Here is a 26,169-nt window from a genome sequence, read left to right as displayed (position 1 = left end):
ATCCACATCCATTCTCAATGTATGTTTCAGTTGATGCGCAGATTTTTCCATTTGTCCCTTTTCATGTGAAAAATGCAAATATTGATAAATGATGATGAGGTTAGTTGGTTTCTTTGTTCTATGATCATTTAAAGGTATTTTGGTTTCAGAGTAACAAGTAGCCCACACGCGTCACCTTTCATTCATAAGCCCACTGGTTTCTCTCTTAACTCTCTTAATGTCATACCCACATCGCATCAAATTCCACAGAAGTCTTTTCAATTGAGTTACAACACTTAGCCATGTCCTTGTTTCATTTCCATCATTTGTTCTTGAACTGATGCATTGACTCTGCTCTATCCGTACTTTCTATATTAAAAAAGAAAGGCGAGTGGAGAGATTAAATGTATTCAATGTTTTGTACTGTATGAACTGTATGTATCTTTAAAGCATTTTGGTTGTAAGTTTGTATTTAAATCCAGTAATACAGGAAACCTGCTTGAGGGAATGTTTAGTTTCAATAGATTGCATTTTAACTCTGTAAGTGAAACATCAGGTCAGCTGTTTTGGTTAAGTCAGCTTAGTCAGAGGTTTCTTAAAGTGAGCAAAACAGTTAAGAAATATTGAGTCAGACCATAATTGACGTAGTATTTTTGACAATTTAGCCCATAAAATGTCATTATCCTTTGTGTTACCTATGACAAATAACCATCACGTGGATGATAGCCTATTGAACTGAAAAACAAAGAAATCGTTACAGAAACAGAAAGGATTAATGTCACAGTACACTGTGTGTGTGTGTGTGTGTGCACGCAATGTGAATCATTGAAGCAATGTGAAGCAATTCAAAAACATTTCAGAAAAACACATAAAAGGTAAAAAAGGTTAGCATAGAATTTTCAGAAAATGTATTTTTGCAGTTATGTAAAATTGTTTATCCTAAATGTGTTTGCGTGAGGAAGTCATTTGCGGTCACTGAGATCATTTCCCACTTTGATTGAAAAACAATTTTTTTCCTCTGTCCTGTCAGTATAAATACGCCTAAGGGTGATTATATAATCAGGCTAGAGGAAGACACCTGTGGTGAGTGAAATTTTATGATCTGCAACTCCATCATATAGAAACATATAATTTTTTACATTTTATCCATAGAATTCATTATATATCCATTTCCAGGTTTGTATTTCTTATAAAACCTGCATGTTTTAGATTGAGACAGCTGCATCGTCTGAAAAAGAGAATTTTTGTAAATATAAAGATTTATGTCAAATGTGTCAGATATGTCATATAACTTTTAAATTTAAAATAACATTTAACCAATAAACTTAAAACACACATACGTAAACTGTAGTGAATATAATAACACTATTATTATATATGCATGCAGAAAAGGGCTGAGTTTAGATATACAGTAGGTGCAGTTACAACTGTATTGCAGGGGCTTCTAAGCTTCCACTTCCAAGTGATTTGATTGTATTCCATGCAAACCCACTTCCTTTAGACAGCATGTAGAGTTTACAGACTTGCACGCACAATACGTCATGAGTGTGCCTGCACTCAGAACAGGTAGATATACCACTACTGTCAGTCAAGCTCAGTTTTCGCAGTACATATATCTGCCTCCATTTCAGCATCACTTTTATTGTACACCTATGTAGAGTTCAACATCACCTTTCTTGAGCAGCGGCACCTCGGCGACTGTGTGGGCAGAAAGGAACGTGAGAAGCTGACCAAGGTATGTGTGGGCCGGGAAATGCTCTTCTCAGCTTGAGAAGGAATGTTGTCTTTCTTTCGGACTGTTCGCTTTGCTCAAATCAAGTTGATGCAACTCCAGAAAGTGGATTATTTGAGTAGTTATTTATTATGGGCATAATAACAATAGCTCAATCAGTGATTTAAATCAAATAGCTGGAACAGAAGTACACAGCTCATTACTTGATACACTTGTTTATGTCAAGGAATATTCTTGCTGGTTTTGTGTTGTGGGTTGTTGGCTGATATATGACAATTCCAGAATAATATTATTTCAATTTTTGTCATTGTTTCATCTACATGCATTTATCATTGTTTTGATATGTTTTATTTGCATGTATATCCCAAAGTAGTATATATTCCAAATTACATCTTGCAGTGAATAGTTCCTCTTGTCTTAATATTACTCTGGGTCAAAATTAGTTTTGCAATGTAGAGACAAATGGCTGGATATGTGAAAGTTTTTGCAAAGGAGTAATAGAAATGTGAAACAGTTGAAAGTCTAATGGAATAGTGAAAATGGTGTTACTCCTGTAGGTGTCTTTATGTATTTGTGTATGTAATTATTATCTCACAAACTCATATATATGACACATTAGTATTCAAGCTGTGGTAATTTCTGATTGTTAATTAAATTAGAATAGGCATTCCATTTAACTTGCATTAAAAAAAAAACAAGAAAAAGTACCATAGGCCGTACTGGTTACTTACCAGTTACTTATCATTCAGTATTTCTGAATGATATTCTATCAAATGTGTAAGTCAGGCTATAGCGCAGTTCATTAAAAGGAAATGGCAACGGATGTTGTGCGTAATTTTCCACTGTTTAAACTGAAAGCAACAGATAAGAATATGTGTTTTAGAATTCATTCGGAAAGATGTTTGCTCTACAAAGCTAAAAAGTAAGATACTAAAAATAAAATTGCATTCAGCTAAAGAACAATATCTAGGATTCACAAAGGTTGACTACATATAGAATAATAAAGAATAAGCTTTAAATGTATAAAAGAATAAGATATAAATGTTAAGTGTTATATGAAGTATTACTGTAAGTATCATATCTGTTGATGCCAGTTAGGAACTATTAGATGTTATTCTGCTGTGCTTACAGTTGAATACACGCAAAGTGTGTTTCATGTAAGATGACTGTTATCGTTACTAAAAAAGTGATCAAATTTCAAAGATACTTGGCTACATATTATTAATATGTTTACTTTAAGTCGGAAAAGTTTCCGTAAAGATTGAACACAGATGAAAATCTTCTCTCTCTTCTGTGAATGAAAAGAGGCCTGTGTCAACCACAAAAATGTGTTGCACTTTCTCTTCTGACTATTTTTCCTGTTTGTCTTTGTTGCTTTTATTGTCTTCCTTTTCGCTGCAAATTTAAAATTTTGATGGCCGGTGCCAGCCCGGCTTTTTTGACAGGGTAATATTGAACAACTGCTTTTGTTAGACATGAGGATACAAATAATGAACTTTGGAGATAAACTATCAAAGTGGGGGTTGCATGTTTCTTGAAAAAAAAAAAGAACACATGGAGCTAGTGGTTTTGGCAGCGGTAATGTCAGTGCAACACTGCAAAAGCACAGCCTCCGCAACCACACACATGCACCTGTGAGCAGCCAAGAAATATCACTCCAACTTTCTAGCACTAGTGTGTTCTCACTGAGCAAGAAAGGACATTAAAGAATGTTACTGTTTTACTCACTACTGAATCAGACCACTGACAAATCAGCTTACATTTGTATCTTCACTTCACATATGAAAGTTTGTGCCATTGTCTTATACTTCCTTTACAGATTGTCACTGAAAGTTTGTTTACATTGTTACTGAAAAAACGAAACTCTGACAAAAAATGTTTGGGGAGGTTGGCATTTTTTTGTTTTGTTTTAGTTTGCTAAAAAAGTAGGCTATTTTAAGAAACTTCAATGAAGAACATTTACCTCTTTATATGAGAGGAATATCATTGTTGTGTGGTGAAATATTAGTCAGAAATCCCTTTGTGTGTATTTGTAATGTTGCAGTATAACACCAAAAAGTGAGAGTATGAGGTCTCGGCGTGGGAGTGTGAACTCTGATGAACCCACGCTTGTGTGTCAGGATAAGCCCGGAGATGTGCTCTGTTCATCGCCAGCACTCCTACAGAGGCACTCGCTTCAGACTACAGGCCTGACCACATCAGTGCAGGTACCTGCATGGCATTATGTGCAGCATGCCGTTAGTGGGGAGGATGGTAGATGCACTTTGTCTGAAGTTAGTTAAAGGAACCATATGTAAGAAATGTATTTCAATTAATCATAACATGGCCCTGATATGTCACTAGACATTAAAAAATCATGTTCATTTCAAATCCTTATATCACTGACAACAGTAGTCCGGCCAGGATATTGTCATTTAAAAAGTGAAGTTGCAGCCCTCAACGGATGTTGATGTTGTGTTTTGGCCTGATGCGCCACCCTCCACCTATCTACTAATCACAAAGTCAGTAGTGTTTCGGCATCTGGGTTGGCAACCTCGAGTCAGAGGGGAGGGGGAGGGGATACACAGTTCTACAGTAATTTGAAAGTGATTGCAGTACCAGTTTTGGCCACAATCTTACATATGGTTCCTTTAAAGTGATATCATCAAAGGATGAGAGGTCAAGTTGTGAAATGTGACAAACTGAGGAACTGATATTTTTCATGATATCTTTCTATGTAAATTGGCAAATGGACCCTATAGCCTAATACATAAATCAGTGAGGGAGGTTAACCTGAAAACACTTAATTACAATGTCAGGCTGTTTTTGGAATTAGTTTGCAACTTTTATTCTTACATTAATTACATTAATGTCTATTCTATCCACAGATTTCTGCCCCTCTCATGTTAAGACTGTCCAGCCCTTTGATCAGGTCAGCTCAGACATCTTTACTACTACAGCAGGTAACTTTCTATGCACAGTTATAACTTAAAGGTACACTATGCAAGATTTGCACCTTAATAACCTTTACAAAGCCAATTTGATGAGAAACGAACTTGTAATAGGGGAATCATTCACCTAGCATAGCATAGCCGTAGCGAGTCGCTAATGAGAGAACCAGCCATGCAACTTCAAGAAGACATCTCGCAAGAATCATGAAACATTACCTTGTCAGTAGATACATGTCTTTGAATATAGTTTTTGCCTGTTGTTAATCCTTCGCCTTCACAACAAAAGCATTTAATTGTGTACAGGGGGAACAAGCCACCAGGCTATTTACAAGAGTAAAATATATCGCGACTCTAGGGGGAGCTCTACAGTCGCCAAAAATACCTGAAACTGCATAGTATAGGTACAGAGCCCTAGAGGGGTCATCGCAAAATGTTTTGCATGTTGAGAGAATGTGCGCTCGTTTTACTACATTGTGCGCTCGTTTTGCTAAATTGTGCTCTTGTTTAACTAAATTGTGCCCTCGTTTAACTATATTGTGCACTCGTTTTACTAAATCGTACGCTCGTGTTACTAAATTGTGCGCTCGGTTTACTAAATCGTGTGCACAATTTACTATATTGTGCTCTCGTTTTACTATAGTGTGAGCTCATTTTACTAAATTGAGCTCTCATTTTAAGCATAGTAAAACGAGGGCACAATTTATTAAACGACTGCACTTTTTACTAAAACGAGTGCACGATTTACTAAAACGAGGGCACGATTTATTAAAACGAGAGCACAATTTGTGAACATGGTTATAGAACATTGTGTGCACGATCTACTTAAACGTGGCCACAATTTGTAAAACGTGCACTCAATATTGTCTTGACACATGTAAACATGAGCACGTTATAGTATATTCGAGATCTCGATCTACTAAAACGCACCCACGAATAATTAAAACGTGGGCTCGAAGAAATTAAATTGTGTGCACAAAAACATACTGTGGTGTCAAGGGGTATCCCCGGGAATGACGTCGGGAGGTGTGTCGCTTGTAGTGACGTAGAGGGAATCTCATTGATTGCAGTGCACCTGGATATAGCCCCGTTAGGTAGGCTGTAGGAGGTGGGAGAGCAGATGATTGTGTGTGTTTGTACAGGCCCCTTGGCAACATCGTCCAGCTGAATGTTTGCCGAAGTTTTGAGTGTTTGTTGAGGTCCAAGTGTATGCAGAGCTGTGGTGTTTTATCGCGAAAGGTGTGAGCTGGGCTACATAGCCTGAGAAGCTGAGCATCGTGAACGACACTGTTTATGTCTCCCGTTTCATAGTCCGTATCAAAGCTTACCTCGTTGTGTGCATCATTGGTGTGCGCGTGGGTTATATGGTGAGGCCCATCGGGCGCTAGAGGGAACCTTCAGGTGGGTATTAGGCTATACTACTAATACGCAGTAGCCTATTTGTACCAACAGTAGGTCTACGTGTTGTAATTGTTTGGGAGCTTGTCGCTGTGATGTGCTTCGATTGACTTCTAGACCTCACAGTTAAGTCAACAATCCAGGAGATAGTGGAAACCGGTCATTAGGCTACAACAGAGCCCGCGAGTAGCCTTTGTAGCCTAGTAGAATTTCCCCATTATGGGTCTCCATAGCTGGCGGTTGACGCCACAGTGCCCCTGCTACAAAGAGTAGAAGTCCGCTATAAAACATGACCACCTAAAGTCTTTAATTATCTGCTTACGGTTATCATCACATTACCAATATGAACTGTTACAGACAGCTGTAGGCCTAGTCCATGTCAAGGTAACACGAAGTTGCCACCACAGCACAGCGAGCGGTGAGAAAATTAGGGGAGACCGGGGCTGGTTGGAACACTTTTCACTCTCGGTTATATTTCTCCGTCTTCCAATGCGTTGAAATGGTCAAATTGTGATTAACTGAAAGCTTGGGATCTCAGCTACAAAATGTATACATTCAATGTCAACAAATGATCCCTTGTTTTGAGTTATTTATGATTAAAGTGGTGTTCTGCATGTGTGCCAACCTGCCCCATGCACGGGGTTGGTTGGCACATGTAGTCGGGGTTGGTTGGAACACCTATGTTATAGTCCTTTGCAGTACTACTTTTGGTTTTGTTTGAAGTGCTCATCTAGATCACTGCCTGTAGGGCTTTGCTGATGTCTTTCCTGTGTGTTTTTCTTCAGTAGGGCCCACCGTGAAGACCAATTTCTTTTTAACTTCAAATGTTTAAAAATGTCTGAAATGCTTCCAAATGTAAAACTATGTTCAGTAATTACAATAACAATGTTAAAATAAAGATTGATTATGTTTTTATGCATAAAATACAAAGTTTATAGATTTGTCACAAAATAGCCATAGGGAATGTATGTGCCAACCAACCCCAAAATCAGTGTGCCAACCTGCCCCGCCCACATTAGGTCAAACTTTTTTGCACAAATGCTGTTAGCCTGCTAATATCAGTCACCTCAGGTTTTCAAACTTCATTTTAAATTATAGATGAGTCCCCTAGCAATCAATTATAATCAATCTTTTTTTTATATCCCTAACTATTACCCTTCTAGGATGTATTTAGTGGGAGGTGCATATTCTAAGTTTTGACACTACAAAATTAAAAAGTTGTTCTCACCTAAAGGGTTAATGACCAGGAGACCAGTTACATACGTGAGTTTACACTACTCAATAAGGCCGTCAGTTTAGTGTTGGAATTTTGTTGCAGCTCCCTCTAGTAGCCTGGATATTAACAGTGTTTCAACCTGCCCCTGTTCCAACCAGCCCCGGTCTCCCCTACTATATGTGAGCACAAAATACATATTTCGAGAGCTCAATTTAGGCCTACAACGGGGTCACATTGTATTAATTCGAGGGCTCAATTAAAGGAAAACGTGCTCACAAATTATCACGACCAGAAAAAATATCACTTAAAGTGAGCTCTCCCGGGCTTTGTAAACAATAAACAATAAATAAAATTTAACTGTAAAGAATTTCAAAAGTTGATAAGACTACATTAAAGAGAATAGGTAGGTAAAGTTAGGTAAAGTTGAGTGTCCGCATAGCAGTGAGTCAAATCCCGCATAGCAGTGAGTCAAATCCATGGGAGTGAATGGTCTCACCTAGTGGTGTAAATGGAGAAAAGCAGGGGCCCTAATACTGATCCAGCACACCTGTGGTGAGGTCATGAAACTTTGATACCTGTCCCTGCTAAAACACGCAGAAAGAACGCCCTTTAAGGTAGGATTCAAACCAGTCAAGAGCTTTCCCAGAAATTCGCAGTTCAGATAGTATAGAAAGGAGAATGTCATGGTTAACAGTATCAAAGGCTGCAGATAAATCTAGTAGAATTAATACTGAATACTGTGCAGAGGACTTAGCTACTCTCAATGCTTCAGTCACAGACAGAAGAGCAGTTTTAGTTGAATGATCACTCTTGAAACCAGACTGTATAGGCTCTACTGTAGTAAGTTATTCTGATAAAGGAAGTCACATACTTGCTTGAAGACCACTTTCTCCAAAACCTTTGACAAGAAAGAAAGAAGGGAGACAGGTCTGTAGTTCTTCACATCAGTTGGATTAAGTGTACTTTTCTTTAGCAAAGGTATAACCCTTGCCAGTTTAAAAGAAGAAGGAAGTATTCCAGAACTGAGTGAAGTATTAAACACATGTGTGACTGCCGTTAGAACAGCTAAGTACCGCTGTGCTAAATGAGGGAGCACAAAAGTAAATCAGAAATGGAAAAGTGAGGCATCCACGTCCTCGCAGGTGAGGGCAAGTAGGCAAGGCAAAGCAAAGGCAAGTTTATTAAGTGCATTTTATACACAGAGTTAATTCAATGTACTGTACATAAATGCAAAGCAAAGAATAATAGCTGATAAAAGTTAAAAAAATGCTTAAAAAGTGAAGTTCAGAAAGTACAATTATTAAAAGACATTAAAGACACAAAGTAGAATAATTAAAAGACAGTGCATCTGATTAACGGAAGTGCATTTAATCAGTTAGCAGAAAGCATCTGAGAACAGTTTGGTTTTAAGTTTACTGTAGATTTGAAACTGGCTATAGTTGGGGCATTTTTTATGTCATCCGGAAGTTGGTTCCAGAGCTGAATCATGGCTGATGATAGTACCCAGCAACACTCATTGACCTCAAACTGGTACTGCAAGGTCATGGGTCTGTTGTAGGCCCTAACAGTGACTCTTTATCTTTCCCGTATAGTGGTCCAAAGGATTGTATAGTATGAGGGCTTGGCCTGTTGATGGCACATTGTTGTTGTTTTTACCAGTGCTCCAGTGAGGAGGTGGGCAAACAGCTTGTGCAGCTGGCGTCACTGACCCCCACGGTCACTCAGAGTAGACCCTCAGTCCTAAGACGACCTCCTCATCCTCTGCAACAAGGTGTGTGCCAAAATATCATGAGATCATAACTATTAATATGATTTTTATACATATCATTTTATTTTGTCTTCTTTTTTCTAGAGTCTTTAGTCTTCTAAAGTCTTGTTATATGTCAACAAATGTAATTCAAATATAAACAAATAAAGAAATATCAACAAATATATCTCACCCTCCCACATCACATGTGCTTGGTACATTGGTACTTTAGAAATTCTTCATCCCACACATTGGGCTCTATTTTAACGATCAGAAACACGGCACAAAGATTATTGTTATCGTGACGCGAAGCTTATTCTTATCTTACACTCAGTCAGTGGCGAATTTTGCGTCATGCGCTTCACTTTTATTAAGCTTTGAGCCCAGGGGTGTGGCAGAAGGTGTGGTCTGGCATGATCCAAAAATCGCTATCTTATACCCTCTAAAAATCATTAAGCCACTGACCAAGAAAAACCTTGTCTATAGCGAATGGCGCATATAAAGCACAGCTGAAGATGCACGAGATGTAAGCAGCAGCTCCTCTGCAGGATAAATGTCCTTAGGGTTTTTATTCAGTCATTGGAACGTTATTGGGGTAGTTGTTGCTTTTTTCAGGCTATGCTTTCAATGGTAACCCCTTGTCAGTCAATACAGTAGTGAAAGTAATTCGCTTTATGCCAACTGTGTAGAACTGTTTTGTCATTGACTATGAGACCATGGCAAAGTTTCACTTTGCCTATGAGTTCAAACTAGATGTACCGCAGAGCGGTACAAAATATGACCACAAAAATAAATCACGCTGAAAGGCCTATATGATTCTAACTGTCTCACTAAATTGCATTATCCACACTCAATTCTCACTGGTATCTGCTAGACAACAAGTACCAAAACATGATTAGTTCATAGATTTCACATGTAAAATTCATTTTATACAACCCCACCCCCATCTTGCCTGTTCATAATTCTGAGAAATACTTGAATTGTGTGCATGTGTGCGTGTACACGTTTATGTTTATGTGTGTGTGTGTGTGTGTGTGTGCGTGCTTGTGTGTTTGCCTGCGTATGTCTGTTTGTGCATGCATGCGTACATATGTCTACTGTGTGAGTATGTGTCATACGTATGATTACTGTGAATGTATGTGTGTGCGTGTGTATCTGTTTATGCACATGTGTGCACATGGAATGGGTTAACATGACCCCTGGAGGCAAACATACGGAAAAAATTGGTCATCCTAGGCCCTACGGTTCTCAAGATATTCACAGAAAACTGTGTCTGCCCTACCCTCCTTTCGGGGGTCCAGTCCAGCGGGGGGGCTACAGATCAAAACGAAAAAAGATGGTTCCATGCTATCCATGTGGGGTTACATGCCCACCAAGTTTCGTGTACCCCGGTCTTTCAGTGTCCCGGGAATTCTTGTTGGTGTACGATCACTAAATGTACACATAAATTATTTTATTGTAAGGCCCCCCATGAACGAAAGTTCACAAAACTTGGCATGTATTCGGAGGGTGTCATAATGATCCTACACTTTCAATTTCGTGCAGTTTTGACCATGTCAGCCAGAGATATTGAAAACACCTAATTTTTTGCTTTTTAATTTTTAACTAGGTGGCGCTATACATGAAATAAGTGGTAATGGGATGGGTTGACATGCCCCCTTAAGACCAACATACAAAAAAAAGATGGACCTCCTAGGCTATACGGTTCTCGAGATATTCACAGAAAACTGTCTCCGGCCACCTACAGGCCAGTTGGTGTATAGTAACATAAATTAATTTATTGTGTGGCCCCCCATGAACGGAATTCCACGAAACTTGTTGTGCATTCAGAGGGTGTCATAATGATCCTACACTTCCATTTCGTGCAGTTTTGACTATGTTAGGTCACAGATACCTGCGATTACAACACCTCATTTTTACTTTTTTGTGTTTAACTAGGTGGCGCTATACATGAAATGAGTGGTTATGGAATGGGTTGACATGGCCCCTTGAGATCAACATACAAAAAATGGTCCTCCTAAACCTTACGGTTTTCAAGATATTCACAGAAAACTGTGTCTGCCCTACCCTCCTTTCGGGGGGTGCAGTCCAGCGGGAGGGGGGGGGGGCTACAGATCAAAACGAAAAACGATGGTTCCATGCTATCCATATGGGGTTACATGCCCACCAAGTTTCGTTTACCCCGGTCTTTCAGTGTCCCGGGAATCCTTGACGGAAATTTGGACATGCGAAAAAGAAAAAACAAAATCTGACTAAACCTATATGACCGCCGCTTCGCTGCGTGACGGTCATAATAATAGACGAGTGCAGATGCATGTAGGCTATACTCTGCTAGTCACAAAAAGGTTTTAGTAAAGCATGGTTTAGTGAAATACCTGGGCCCAGTTTCCCGATAATGACGGAGACACGCATTCATTCATCTTACGATCGTTCGTTTGGTTTTTCCGACTGTTTCCCGAACATGCTCGTAGCGTGAACGCGCGTGCACTGCTCTTAAGATGCTCTTAGGGGGAGCTGTCCACGTTAATAGTTCTGAAATGTCCTCTGATTTGATGGTGATGTCAGGTGACTGCACGTCACAGCTAGGCCTACAGTTTAAACTTCGGATCTACACATTAATTCACATCAATACGAAAATAGTAACACTTTGACATCTGCATTTAAGCATCCCAAGTAGGTTATATAGCCTACCACACACAGATATAAATAATTGTAATTATTTAAGATTAGATTGTTCTGCACCATGCAATAAATTTTCGCGGTGTCACTTAAGAACACATTTGAAGAAGAAAGAAGTCTAGTAAGAAAATGAGGAAATGTGTAGATTTTGATGCAGTAGCCTACAGACTAAACCACATGTTGCTTTCTCTGCTTTTTACCTCATAGGCCTAATAAAATATAGCTTTCACTTAGCAAAGATAATGGCAACCTATTCTGGCAACATCTCGTTTCATAACTTGATTGCATTTTTGTCCGCTTTTCATCACATTATTATGACCATTAAATGTAGGCTATGCTATTTAATTTGCACGCTAAAATCTGATTCATCACAGGTAAACACAATAAAGAATGGGAACGGACGTTGGATTATGTATTCTAAGTTGTAATTCCTCTGTATGTCCTGTTGGTGACCTCAGTGAGAAATACTGTTAAGACGCTCTTAGCCGGTAACGAGAACTCTGGAGCACTGGTAGATCTACAAGTGTTTTCACAATGTTCTTAAGCAACGATGGTTTCGGGAAACAGTCGGCAAATCTTAAGACTTTCGTAAGAGGGAATTTACGATGCTCTTAGGCTTAAGATGCTTTCGGGGAACTGGGCCCTGTTCCATACGGTCTCGAGTGCAAACAGATTCCTTCAAATGCCCGCTGACTATCAAAATACCAATGTGCTGTTTGAAGTTACGCTTCTTGCTGTTAAAGGGAATGACAGATGTCGTTATCATTGGTTTAAAGGATGTTACGGCCAAAACACACCCATGACTGATTAAGAAACATAAGAACAACCTTTTTGCGTGTAACACCCGGCGCTTTATAACAAAACCACCCCGAATTTGGTATTTCCTCTGACCATCTGTTTCTGATCGTCAAGACAAAGCCCATAATCTCCCTAACACTGATTACCACTGATTTCAAGAGCTCTTTCATATTTACGATGGCTTTGTACTGTATAGGCTATATAAAGAGCTTTTACTTGATAGATACATGCACCCACATCTATGTATTATAATGCAATATGAATAACAAACCTACATTTTTTAGATCAGCCAAGATGGTCAGACTCCTTTCCAGATGAGAATTTTCACGTGGTCAGACGTTTCCTCACAACATCAGTCGGACAGCCGTCTAAATGTGCTGGGGAAACAGCCCAGTCCTGGATACTCAGCCAACAAAGAAGATCTAAGACTTGCACACTTCACAAGTACATACTTTGTCAAATTCTGATTCTGTGTCAGATAATGTCTTAGTGTAGCCTACGTGACAACACAGTGAGTGAGTAAGTGAAATGCTTTAGTCGGTAACGTCCAGTTTGTAAGCCTCAGCAGGCAGATAGTGATGATTTTATCCATAGCCTGATGTCTTCTCTTGCACAGGTGTTTCCAGTCTTCAGAAAACCAAAGTCCACTTTATGTCAACGGACTCTGTCAATGGCCAGGATGTGAAGAGAAATTTGAAGACTATGCAGATTTCCTAATGTAAGTTACACGGTTACACTGGGATTTCCATAACAACTGCATACATCATCATGAACAACAACAATAACGTATTTATGCAATATGCAAACGCATTTGCGGTCATCTTGTTGTGAAATACATGTAATACCGGTATGTAAATACTGTAAGTTTGTAACACTGTAACGAGAACTGTGCCACTGTACCGTTCTCTCTCTCAAATTTGCCAGGCACCTTGACAGTGACCACACTTTCGATGTCAAAGGTAACGCGCAATGGAAGGTACAGCGAGATCTGGTGCAGCGCATGGAGAACCAGGTTAGGTTTCATAGAGTGGCTTCTGACCTGCATAATCATATGCTATACATAATGCTATGCTTTGCATTTTACCATTACAAAGGATGTCAGAACAAGACAAGGGTTAAAGTCCAAAAAGTAGGCCTGTCTATCCGTGCGGTCACTGTGTTTGTTTGTTTGTAATGTTGTCAAACGGGATGTGAATGTTTTACGGTGACCTGTGTTCTAAGTTGATGCTGGAGAAACAGAAACTTCAAGCCATGGAGCGTCACCTCAACCTATCTGACCCAAGATCAACAACCTCGGTGAGTAACTGGATCATCTTGCCTATGTGTCACTTCTTTAAAAAAAAAAAATCCTTTTAGCATTGCTGACAGAATAATATTTCTTCAATGTCAAGTCAAATATCAAACCTATGTAAAAGCCTTTTTGTTTACACAACACTGACTGAATGAGTGAATAACCTGTTTTGGTGAAATCCTGTGCAGAATGCCAGCTCTGCCCTGCCTGCCAGCCTGGCAGAGAGAGAGGCCGACCCAGAGGGGGCATATGGAGTGCCAGAGTGTGCCAGCGAGGAGCCAGTGGAGCGGGGGCTTCCAAAATTATGGCACACTCCCCTCCCACACCTGCTGCCAGGTACCGCCCACTGTTCTGCCTGGATAAATGACCAGACACGGGGATAGATCTGATGTACACCTGGTGGCTCTGTCACACACCGCCACTATATGATCACTCTTTTTCTGGCTTGGAGAGAGCCATTCATGCCACACTTGTTAATCCACTGACAACTGTGCATTTTTCCCCCCAGATATGCTTTCCAGCTTTGATGTTTACAAATGTGCCAATATCCGACCTCCATACACCTACGCTTGCTTAATACGATGGGTTAGTCATCTGATCTAGTCAGATCTGTTATAAAAGTCATAACACATAATCTGCACGTTGTCATTAGTTATTTGACAGTTTCGTTTAGGAGGGTGCTAATGTGACGCCTCTCATGTGTTTTACGTGTGTTTCCAGTCAATCCTGGAGGCTCCTGAGAAACAGCGGACTCTCAACGAGATCTATAATTGGTTCATGCAAATGTTCCTCTACTTCAGACACAACAATTCAGCCTGGAAGGTACACCTGGCACACACACACACACACACTGCAACAAACTGTCTAAAACAAACTGTCTAAAACACTAAACCATAAAACACAATTTACAGATCTCATAGACTCTTTTTGCAAAACTCCAAACACATTCTCATGCAATAAAACACATTTTACATGGTGATGCACTTGTGATGCATAATGGTAACCACAAGTGGCAAAATGTAAACACAAAGAAAGCACAAATGCCATACATTAAACACAACGACTTGAAAGGAGAACCGCGATATGAGATCACGTCGGACTCACCACTGAAAGGAGACGGCATAAAGCGCAGCTCACGGGTGAGCTCAGGTTTGAAGGTGTATGAACAATAGGACTTTAAAAATGGGGGCAGCCGTGGCCTACTGGTTAGCGCTTCAGACTTGTAGGGTGGAGGATGGGTTGCCGGTTCGAACCCCGACCAGTAGGCATGGCTGAAGTGCCCTTGAGCAAGGCAACTAACCCCTCACTGCTCCCCGAGCACCGCTGTTGTTGCAGGCAGCTCACTGCGCCGGGATTAGTGTGTGCTTCACTTCACTGTGTGCTGTGTGTGTTTCACTAATTCACGGATTGGGATAAATGCAGAGACCAAATTTTCCTCACGGGATCAAAAGAGTATACTTATACTTACTTACTTACTTACTTACTTACTTACTGACTTAAAAATGATATCAAACATAAGCAGATTATAATTTCTCCTTTGACAAATATACTTAGAGTTCAGGTATCTCAGCAGGGTGACAAGAGCAGAGACCAAATGGCAGCTAAAGCTAAAACCAGAGACTTTTTAGTTCAGTGTATTTATAAATGGGGCGGCTGTTGATTACAATGGCTTTTGTCAACATGAGACCTCCACTGTTTTAGGTATCTACATTTCTGGCCTTACGGACTCAAAATTCAACACACTTGTTTCAAGTGATGTGACGCAACCAATATAAGCTAGTTCAGAATGTGAACAGGTCGCTGAACAGTGCATGTTCATATCAACAATGGACAGAAACTATTAGTGAGGAATTCAGAGTACTTTGTAGGCTGTAGACGGCAATGTATGTCTCATTTACACTACTGAAATGCCTGTCTTTTCCGATATACAGTTTTTCACAATGGCTAAAACACATATTTTGAAACCTTCCACCCTTTTCTCAAAACAGTAAACACAAACCCCAATTCTTAATACTTTGTTTTTACTGGATTTACAGTAAATGTTGAATCCTCTGAGTTATTAAATCTTTTTGCTTTGTTTCTTTTTTTGGATGTAAAATGCATTTACTGTGTTGTAAACAATGAAAATTTCTCCTTGTGCTTGAAGTAGTAGTGTCTACTGACTGCTCAGTAGTGTTTGTGAGATGATCTGAAGACGATGTTTGGTTTTGAGCACAGGTACAACTACTTTGAGGCGATTGTTCAGTTTTGCAGAGGTTGTCAGAGGTTTTGTGAATGTAGTTTGAGATTTGGGGTTTGTGTTTACAGTTTTCAGAAAGGGTGGAAGGTTTCAAAAAGTGTGTTTTTAGCAATTGTGAAAAACTGTCGATCCGAAATGCACGATCTGAAATGTATGGTTTAAATATGTGTAGGGTGTTGCCAGTCCAAAAACACTATCTTGACGGCGTAAAAAGGGTTGTTCAAAAGGGTTTTTCTTATGTTTCCTAATCATTTATGGGTGTGTTTTGGGTGTGACATCCATTAAACCAATGAAAGTGACATCTGTCATTCCCTTTAAGAGCAAGGAGTGCGACATCAAACAGCGCATCGGTAACAGTCAGAAGAAAACTGCTTGCACGTGAAACCGTGTATGCAACACCAGGATTCCACTTACTTGCTTTATTAAAACATGTGTGTGACTAGCAGAGTGCATCTGCACTCGCCTATTATTTAAACTTATTCAGACTTAAACTAACTTTGCCGTGGTCTCATTGGCAACAACAAAACAGTTTTACACTTAGTTATTTACTTTTACTATTGACTGACAAGGGGTTACAATTGGAAATATAGCCTGAAAAAAGCAACACATATTCATTCTGCAGACTAATAGTTTCCTGGGATTTGTCACTAAGGGCTGCTTACATTTTGTGACAGTGCCCCCTCAAAATAGCAGTGCTATTCGCTTTTCGCTTTAGACTCTCGTCAGTGCCGTAATGATTGAATTGACAAGCCTGTGGACGCAATGTTCAATTGAACTGGAGCGCATGGTGAAAAATGCATCACTGCCTTGGGTGTAAGATAGGGTAGGAACAAGACTTGCATCTCGCTTGGTGCCATGTTACACTGGGTGAAAGATAGGGCCCCAAGTCTAATTAATCTATGAAGATTTAAAAAATCCAGTTGGTATTGTTTTTAGTATAAAGAGACTTAGCTTGCGCTTTCTCATCAAATAATTGGACTTCATTTAATACAGTTTTTTTTTATTGCTTAGGCACAATTTTGAAAACAGGGCCCATTTTTAAAAAAAAAAAACACTACACACAATTAACACAACACCACACCTAGGTAGCAGAATGAAAAGGTAAAAGTAAAACACTTTTATATTATTTAAATGATAATACTGACACAGTAATTGTGTTTTAAAGACAAGTATTCATTTCTTAAGAAATACTACACATTTGATGCTGTTTAACTCATTTGTAAATGGTGCACTGTCACTTTAAGCCCATTGTGGCCACGTTCTCATAATGATCTTTTTTTTACCAGTTCCATTGAAATATAGCCTATAGCTAGTCCACAAGCTCTAATATTGTTTGTACCACATGTATTGTACAATATTAACAATGATAAGCATGATATTAAGTTGGTAACAGCTTTCATTCCTTTGGAAATAGAAGCATGTAATGACATGATGCTTGCTAGACATTTTCTCTTTGCAATTAAAAGTGAATGATGAGCCTGAGCCAGTCACCTAGCTCAGTGGTTTTCAAAGTGGGGGCCGGGGGCCGTGAGGGGGTGCCAGGGGGGCCTCAGCAAGTTGGAAGGAAAAATAAAAGCAACATTTGAAAAATTGAAAATATACCTATTATTATTAGGGTTGTTATATAATGCCATTATAATAATTTGTCGCATATCTGAACATCTGAACATTATATTTTCCATGATAATGACTGGGAATAATAGTAGAGTGATAGCTCACATATAGCAGAAAGCCCCAAATGCAATTTTTACACCCTGTATGCTCCATCGCGAAGTGCTTGTGGCTAAAATAATTATTAGGATTAGCTTAATGTATTTTTACATTTGCCGTAGTATTGTCGATGGGTTTACCGTATTTTCCGGACTATAAGTCGCACCGGAGTATAACTCGCACCAGTCAAAAAATGTGTCATTAAGAGGAAAAAAACATATATATATGTTGCACCTGAGTCGCAGGACCAGCCAAACTATAAAAATAAAGTGCGACTTATAGTCCGGAAAATACGGTAATAACACATCAAGGGGGTCCTTGGCCAGAACCTAGTGGTATTTGGGGGGCCTTGTCGTGGAAAAGTTTGGGAACCCCTGACCTAGCTAGCTGAGTGGAATGTGTTTCAATCGGCATTATATGTGCTTCATGTAAACAAATTATTGAAGACTTCAAGACTCACCAGTTCCATTACACAAAGGCAAAGACAACTATTTTTGTCCATTTTTCAATTCACAGTGAGTGCAGCCTACATGTCAAAGTGCCCTGGCTCTCACAGTTTATAACTGGTCACTAGTGGAAATTGAATAAATCCGCAATCTCCTCTAACCTCATCTTTGTTGCCTTCCTTTTATAAGTTTCTTATATTAAAAAGGAGATTTCAATTATCATCAACAACGACAAGCCAGCTGGAGCCTGCCAATCGTTTTCTCTCCCTCTCGTATGCGCTCAGACGCGCTCTCAATTAAATGGAGTAGCCTAGCATACGTTCAAGTTGGATCTTAATGGAGAGGACCCGAAAAGTATCATCTTTATGTAACTGTTGCTGTTGGTGCATTTTGACATTGTAAACGTTATCTAACAAGAGTGAAAAGCAGTTTGCAGTAAAGCTAGTACTATTTATTGGCTAAATGTTGGTTCCTCTTCAGCTAACTCCACAGACAGTAAAATAAACTCTCAGGCTTGCGGTTTTAGGTTTTGCGGCTTCCGTTACGTGACATCAGCCCCCCACAAAGGTAAACACTATTGCGTTAATATTTTGTAATGCATTATGTATTTCAAAATGAATCGCGGCGATTAACACGTTAATTTTGATGGCCCTAAAGACACCTGGACTCGGTTGAGACCAAAAGCCATATTTGGCAAGACCAGTGGCCGAGACCAAGACAAGACCAAGTCCAAATACTAGCGAGTCCGAGACAAGTCCGAGACCATAGAAAAACGGTCTCGAGTCCGGACTCAAGTCCAAGACCGGACTCGAGTACTACAGCCCTAGCAGAATCTCTCAGATCTTTCGTAAGATGAAACACTTCCATCAAAACTATACAATTATTTATCAAAACTCTATTTTGTTGTCATATCACAAACACATCCATCATATGATCTGATGGTGTTTAATTAGATAAACACTATTGCACTATTGCAAAACACATTTTACTAGGATATGGTGTATGCTTGGTTTTTCTTTCCAGAAATATTGTTCAAGTAAGTAAATAATTTAGAGTACAAGAATGACACACATCAGACCTGTACATTGAGGACGTTTTTCAAAACACTACAGTTTTTTCAATTGTTTACACACAATTTTAAAACACTCAAACACCATGGCCCCAGTCCAAATTTGCAAAACCATACATTAATTATCTGCCTTTGACCCAGTTTTCAATTTCATAACACTTTTTGCAAAACAGCGTCTCTTCCTATTCCTCTCTGTGCTACATTGCCTTCAATGTATGTTGTCATCAAGGGCTCACCTGTTGCCCAGTGTTTAGGCCTGATTGTTGAGTTTACAGATATGCACCTAAGTGTCTTTACACCGATAGTTGTTTGATCAATTGCTTCATGGCTGTGTATTTTGGAAGGTAGTACCTTGGAATTGCAAAGAGGAGACATTATCTGATATTTAAAGTAGAGAAATGTATTTATTGTAAATCAATGTGTGTAGCGTTTTGCAAAAAGTGTGAGGCTGTCAATGTGCTTAGTTGTGCAGAGCTGGGCTGATGTTTTGCTCCTTGAAAGTAAGGTTTCACTAACTGTGGAATTTGGCTGCCAGTGCAAAGTCAAATTCTTATTAAATTAAGTGAAAATGATCAAAGGAGAAAGCACTTGGTAAGTCTTTTTATATTAAAAACAATACCAACTAGATGTTTTATCTTAATATAAGATTAATAACATTTGGTTAAATGAGGAGTTTTTGTAGTGCAGTGACTAAGATCGTTATTGAAACTCAGGGATTCAAATGAGTCAGTGAATCGGTACCTTGGTAGTGCGGCTCCTTTTTTGGTATTTTGTTTGATCACTATATCTGCAAGTGAGGATGTAACTGGGATTTTTTTTTTTTTGGGGGGGGGGATGTATGTGAAAATGATGTGGAGTTTCTGTAGTTGTTTTCGTAGTTTCTATATCACATACTTGATCTAACCGCTGCACACTGCTCCAACAGAATGCGGTCCGTCACAATCTGAGCTTGCACAAGTGCTTCGTGCGCGTGGAGGGAGGGAAAGGTGCGGTGTGGACAGTGGACGAAACCGAGTTCCAAAAGAGAAAGAAACAGAAATTCAACAGGTGAGTCATACGTTTCACTAAAGCTACATGCATGTATTCAGGTATCTCTAAACACATATGACTGTCAGAGAAGAAGGATGTTGGAAATAATGTGGATGAATGTGGTTTTGCAGGGACTACATGGTGCGATGGCTGACACCCTATTAGAGTCTTCTCCCATAGCCAGACTATCATGGATGCCTGGACATGGGAGCTTTTCTAATAAATAGAGCATATAATAGTTTGATTTAAGGTTCTCCCACACCTCAAAAATTAGGAATTTGTATTTTAGTTGAAAGCACAAACTGTTTCTGTTTTTTAATGGCTTGCTTATTGTGTACATTTCTATGTGTAGATATTTTGAGAATGGCACTTTTTGCTTCATGAAATAAATACCTCTTTAGAACTCAATTCCCATATTATTGTTTATTTATTGAGGCGTGTGTCTGGCTGTGGTACTTGATGTGCTTGAAGAAAGCCCACATTTGAGTGAACTATAGAGCTCACATGTAGAAATTCATAGTGTTATGCCGCATCATGGCAGTTCTTACAGCAAGTACAACTCATAACTTATCCTGTTGTTCAAAATATAAACACCAAACGATTTGAAGATGTATGTTCAGGGAATATCACATAAAAGTTTTTTTTTTTTAATGTAATGAATTTGATCATTGGGTGTTATTTCAGCCTATAGCCAGAAGAGGGCCATAGAACATAGGACAGTCTGGCAACTATGGGTGTGGTTGCCATTTCTCCTATTGTAACAATAGAAAGCTTACATGATTCAGAATTGTTTTGATAAATAACCCTATTCATCAGGGTTGTATATGTATTGATTAATTAATTATATGGGACAGATGTAATGGCAACACAAATATGTTGGGTAAAGGGCAAAACATGTAATATGCTTATGAAGGAAAATTTACTTTTTTGTTTTTTTTTACACTGAAACTACAATGATCTTACCTTTGATTAAGAGGTTACCCTTTCAAATATATTTATATCTGTGAGTATTTTGTGAGTATACACCTTTTTTAATATAGCCTATCTGATCTGTGAAACCTAATACAAACAACCTTACATTATTAAGGAGATGGGATTGGTATGTTGTGCTCTCTCTCTCTCTCTCTCTCTCTCTCTCTCTCTCTCTCATTCTCCATCTCTCTCTCTCTCTCTCTCTCTGAAAGACTGAAATATGTAATTGTCATCACAGATTACATATAGCATTGGGTATTTTACTTGCTATTTGTGATAATTTATTATGTCTTCATCGTACCTATTTTTACAGTTTTTCTCGATTGTTTACACACATTTTATGAAAGCATGCCTCATACTCTCAGGACTCTACACACAAATCAAAACACACACACACAATGGGCAAAACCCCTCAATTCTCCTGCAAAATCAAACTTTACATTCAAAACAATGTTATTTCTTCTAAAAATCGTATTTTGTTTTCAAATGAGACACACAAACGATCATATGAATAGACATTTATAAAAACCAGTTGAACACTGATGTGCTCAATGTAAAACACTTCTTCTCCTTTTATCATCACACAAATACACTGTAACAAATGTTATTTTTCCCCACGAAAACAATGTACACAATACGTCCCAACCAACATAAAGTTGCACATACAGTGGTATACATACAAAACAACAGAATAATTTACCGCATACAGTTACAGTAAATATATATATATATATATATATATGCTGCATCCTCTCTTTTGTTTCGGTCTGGCCACAGCACCTCATCCACATCACAAGCATTATGCTAAAGCTCTGGTTGCTAATTGTAAAACTGCGTGACAGGTGTTTGCCCATGTGATGAGTCAGTGTCCCTAGTAGGGCAATTAACTTTAGAATTTGAATGACAGTGTGTTCCTTTTCTTCATGAAAATTGTGCCAAATACATTGTGTGCGTAGTGTTGTGAAAAAAGTGTGTTTTAGAACTGCAATTTGAGTGTAAAGCAGGAATTGTGCTTGTAGTTTAGCAGAATTGGTTCAGGGGGTTGGTGCATGAGTTACATGTTGTGGTCATTGTGTCTCAAGTACCAGTTTTTGTGTGCAAACAATTGAGAAAAACTGTAATGTCAATCTCTATAACAGGAAGGTCTAGTTACAGTAATGAACACAAAACTCCAGCTTTCCTCCAGTTATTATTACTGCAGTATCTGAAGCCAATGTACAAGATCTGTGATATACTGTATTGTATTGCATCCTGCACAGTTTCCAGAATTTATAAGAAGATATTCTTAAGTGAACAATTTTCTGTTTAGATTAACACCCAAAACTGAACATTACTTGCACATATACACACACATATTTTATTTGTCAAAAATGCACTTACTATGCTGCACTGCAGTAACAGGTGAGGAGAACAAAGCACAGATTCTTTAACAGAAGCCCATTCAATTGTTTCTTACATGCTTATAGTACTATACTATATAGTATCTCCAGCCTCCTAATGTTATGGTTGTCAGATATAATTACTTACTTTACCGTTTTTATGAAGCTACTTTTCATTGTGGAAATGGCACCAAGCATTTCTGTTGCTTAATATGTATGACATTGTTTTCCTCTATCTGTCACTACTTGACCCAAATAATTACCCTGCCTTGACTTCCTGGGAAGTAGCCCGTACTTACAATTACACCCCCCCCCCCCCAAAAAAAAAAAAAAAAAAAAAACTGAAGCCTGTGCTTCATTCTGGCAGGTGCTTATTATGGCCTCTTCCTGCTCCTCAGCCTCCAGCCACCAAACAGGTGTCTCGACCACTGGGCTCAGTGTTTTATGGGCTCAGTGTTTTCATTACACCAACACAAGGCTGCAAATGCGGAGGGGGAATTCGGCCAGGTATGTCCTCAGGGGCTTTCTCTCTCACTCCTTCACCGGCAGGGAAAGCATGCCCTATTAATGGGCAGCCTTTCTCTGAAGTGAAGACAGGCAGACCATAATCACAGTCCTCCCCACTCTCATCTGTATACTTAAAAGAAGGTTTGTCAAAGCAGAAAACGGATCACCTCAGTCAGTGTTTTTTTTTATTTCCTTTTAGACAGCGCTCCATACACACAGTCTGTAATTTTTGTCCCATTTGGTCTGATTCATGCAACAGCTATTACATGTAGTGATGGGGGGCACAGGAGGGGGGTGGGAGGTGGGCCCTTGACTCCTTTGTCTTTCCATTTCGATGCACTAAAGGTTTTAAAGGCAGCATTGCATGGATGGAGTGTGCACTATTACCTGAGCATCATTGGCTCAGCTCAAGTGGAGAAATGGATTTAGCAGTGAATGAATATCATAGACTGTATGTCTTAACAGCCGCTCGTCCACCAACAAGCGCCCTGCTATAGCTTACATACATACAGTTTATGAAATACAAAAACAATCCAGAAAGGTTATGAAATACATAATGCTCTAACATCACCTGTCACCTGGGTAACAACTTTTTATCTGAAGCATTTAGAGTGTATTGATCATTCTCATATGATCACTATGCCATTGGTACTGCAGACTTTGTTTCATTTGTGCCTATTTTAATAACCCCTCTTTGGACTCATCTTAACCCCCCTGCCCTCATCAAAGTCTGTTCCCATCGCATATTACACATGCTGAACAGCGTCTGTTCAGACACTGACCCAAAGAAGACTTCACTCAAATTACACCCAGTATTATACACTTTTACTTGGATCAGTGATGTATGTGAAGAGATATTTTGAACCTAATTACACTGTGGTGACCTTGATAAATGCAGCAGATGACAAATGAAGACACGGAATTGACCCCTGACCCTCAGAATGTAAACTGCTCTGTATAATACTCTTGCCAAGCCAAGAGAGTATGTTTCTCATCAGAAACTAATTTCATGTAAGGCTGGCTCTAACTCATTACTGATTAAATCTCTTAGGCCCATGAAGGAAAGGGGAGAAATCCATGCGAATATGGCTCAGAATAAACCCAGATATCTATTAAACCCGGGGAGAGTGAGCGCTTCTTATTTTCACTCTGACACTCGCACACCGGCCAGACACGCCAGTTCTCAGAGCATAGCTGGAGGCTTGGGATTTTTGACAGGTCTAGGCAGCGATAAGGTCGAGTTAAAATGACACTTCAGAATTATGATTCCACATCACTGGCAGAACCATAAATCATGCCTAGAAAAGACCCATCCATAAATACGCTACGTTTTTCTATCTCTCTCTCTCTCTCTCTCTCTCTCTCAAACCTCACAGAGAAGTAGGCAGCTTCCATGTCAAAGTACTCCTGCTTAGCATGAATACTGACTAAACCTTTAACAAGGATTTAAAGTATTTTTCTCAACTCATCTCCTGAGAAGATCCTTATTGCTGCAAGTTTATTCTTGCTAAAGAACTTAACTTTGAAGGCTTGAGCCCTTAGTTAGACAGTTAAATTAAACATTCCACTTCTTTGTTGTTTGGTTGTGCATGTCAGATAAATTAGGAAAAGATAGTTTAGAATGCATGTGTGGGTGGTGTGTACAAAATATATTTGTGTTGTTTACTTAGCGAACCTCTTTGTCATGTATGCTGCCTCTGTGCACTTCTCCTCTGTCAGTGACAATGCTGTTTTTCCCACTAAACACATGAACTACGCCTGACTCATTACTCCACACTGTGTTTCCAGAGGGATTATCAGCATAAAGGACGTGCTTTATGTTATAGCCTGTCTGTCTGACACATCTAAGTAAATGCACAATATGAGTCTGAGAGAGAGAGAGAGAGAGAGAGAGAGAGTAATCCATTGATTTTTTGTACCCTTGGATCGGCTGAAACTAACCATTTAAAACCAATACTACTTGAGCAAGTATACTTGCTACTTGATAGCAAGTATATTTGATATCATGCTGAATCCCCGATTAATAAAGTCATAAAACAATCTCTTTCATGCCCAATTCTTTTGAGCTTAACTGAACTCTGCTTCTGAGCTGGTCATGAGAGGTTATATTAATTTGAGTCATTGTGACTAAAACATTTCTGTGATTGAGATACAAATACTTTCTGTTTACAATTAGACTCTAATAAGAGGGACTTCAGCTTACCAGATATTCCTTGAAGAAAACCAAGGGAATTAACATTACACACTTAGAATTCTACATATTTTGCTCTTTTAAGTCTTTTCAGAAAGTCATAACCATAGATCTGTTGGGTTGCTTTCATAACATCCTCAAGCATATTATTATCTCATCGCTATGATAAAGACTGGGTTCACTAAGGGCCCATTTACACAATACTGGTTTTGTTGAAACCGAAGAACACCTTTTTTTTTTTAAACAACTATATGCCTAGTTATTGATATAATGATGGAAGAATAGATTCTTGTTCCCTCTTGGTAAGCAGCTTAAGAGCATGACCAGCGAGTTATTTAAATCCATGTTCCTTTGATGCCCTTTAGCTCTCCAGAAAGAGTCTGAGCCACGAACACTGAGCGCCATTAAAATACTCTTTTCTTTCTACAGGCCAAAGTCAACCATGTGCGCCTAACAGCTCGGCTATGTTTCATCGCCCATTTACATGTAGCTTTAACCCCCCTTCTAAAACAATGGTAAAACAGAGAACGTTTCTCCTTGTCATTATAGTTTTTTTTTTTCACTTTCAAAATATATTAAAAAAAAAAACATTTCGATTTGGGGTGCGAGGAGCGCCGCTCTTTCCCGCTGCGATTTTAGAAATGGCTGGTGCATGCGGATGCTCTCCCTCGAATGGCAGGGGAGCTGTCAGAATCGTCTCTGGCTCCAATGAAAGTGTGTCTCCCATCACACGCCACATGAAAGGAAGCTGGATCCCATTTCAAGCAGGGAGACACTTGCACCGCAGGGCATGGCAGTTGTTGAGGCATCCTGACAGCTCAGGACTTTCCACAACTTTCATGTCATGATTCTTGAGAGAA

General features: G+C 39.2%; 1 protein-coding gene across 1 annotated transcript; it reads left to right on the top strand.

Annotated features, from left to right (window-relative positions):
• The first annotated feature begins 1,056 nt into the window (after positions 1-1,056).
• On the top strand, positions 1,057-20,668 carry foxp3b (forkhead box P3b). Its single transcript, XM_042097573.1, has 14 exons — positions 1,057-1,062; positions 1,638-1,703; positions 3,754-3,918; positions 4,579-4,653; positions 8,912-9,023; positions 12,761-12,920; positions 13,093-13,194; positions 13,401-13,488; positions 13,698-13,772; positions 13,956-14,103; positions 14,276-14,352; positions 14,488-14,589; positions 20,157-20,278; positions 20,392-20,668. Exons 3-14 carry the CDS (start codon positions 3,778-3,780, stop codon positions 20,423-20,425), a joined length of 1,236 nt encoding a protein of 411 aa, XP_041953507.1. The 5' UTR covers positions 1,057-1,062; positions 1,638-1,703; positions 3,754-3,777; the 3' UTR covers positions 20,426-20,668.
• The last annotated feature ends 5,501 nt before the right edge of the window (positions 20,669-26,169 follow it).

This window comes from Alosa sapidissima, chromosome 7, assembly GCF_018492685.1.
Source record: "Alosa sapidissima isolate fAloSap1 chromosome 7, fAloSap1.pri, whole genome shotgun sequence".
NCBI lineage: Eukaryota > Metazoa > Chordata > Actinopteri > Clupeiformes > Clupeidae > Alosa > Alosa sapidissima.
This window is presented reverse-complemented; position numbering and strand designations above follow the sequence as displayed.

What these genes read in the sequence shown, in the direction of transcription:
- foxp3b (XM_042097573.1), top strand. Translation starts at nt 3,778, where the DNA reads ATGAGGTCTCGGCGTGGGAGTGTGAACTCTGATGAACCCACGCTTGTG. An exon ending in AAGACTTGCACACTTCACAA is followed by an intron (nt 12,921 to 13,092) that starts GTACATACTTTG and finishes TCTCTTGCACAG; the next exon opens with GTGTTTCCAGTCTTCAGAAA. An exon ending in TGCAGCGCATGGAGAACCAG is followed by an intron (nt 13,489 to 13,697) that starts GTTAGGTTTCAT and finishes CTGTGTTCTAAG; the next exon opens with TTGATGCTGGAGAAACAGAA.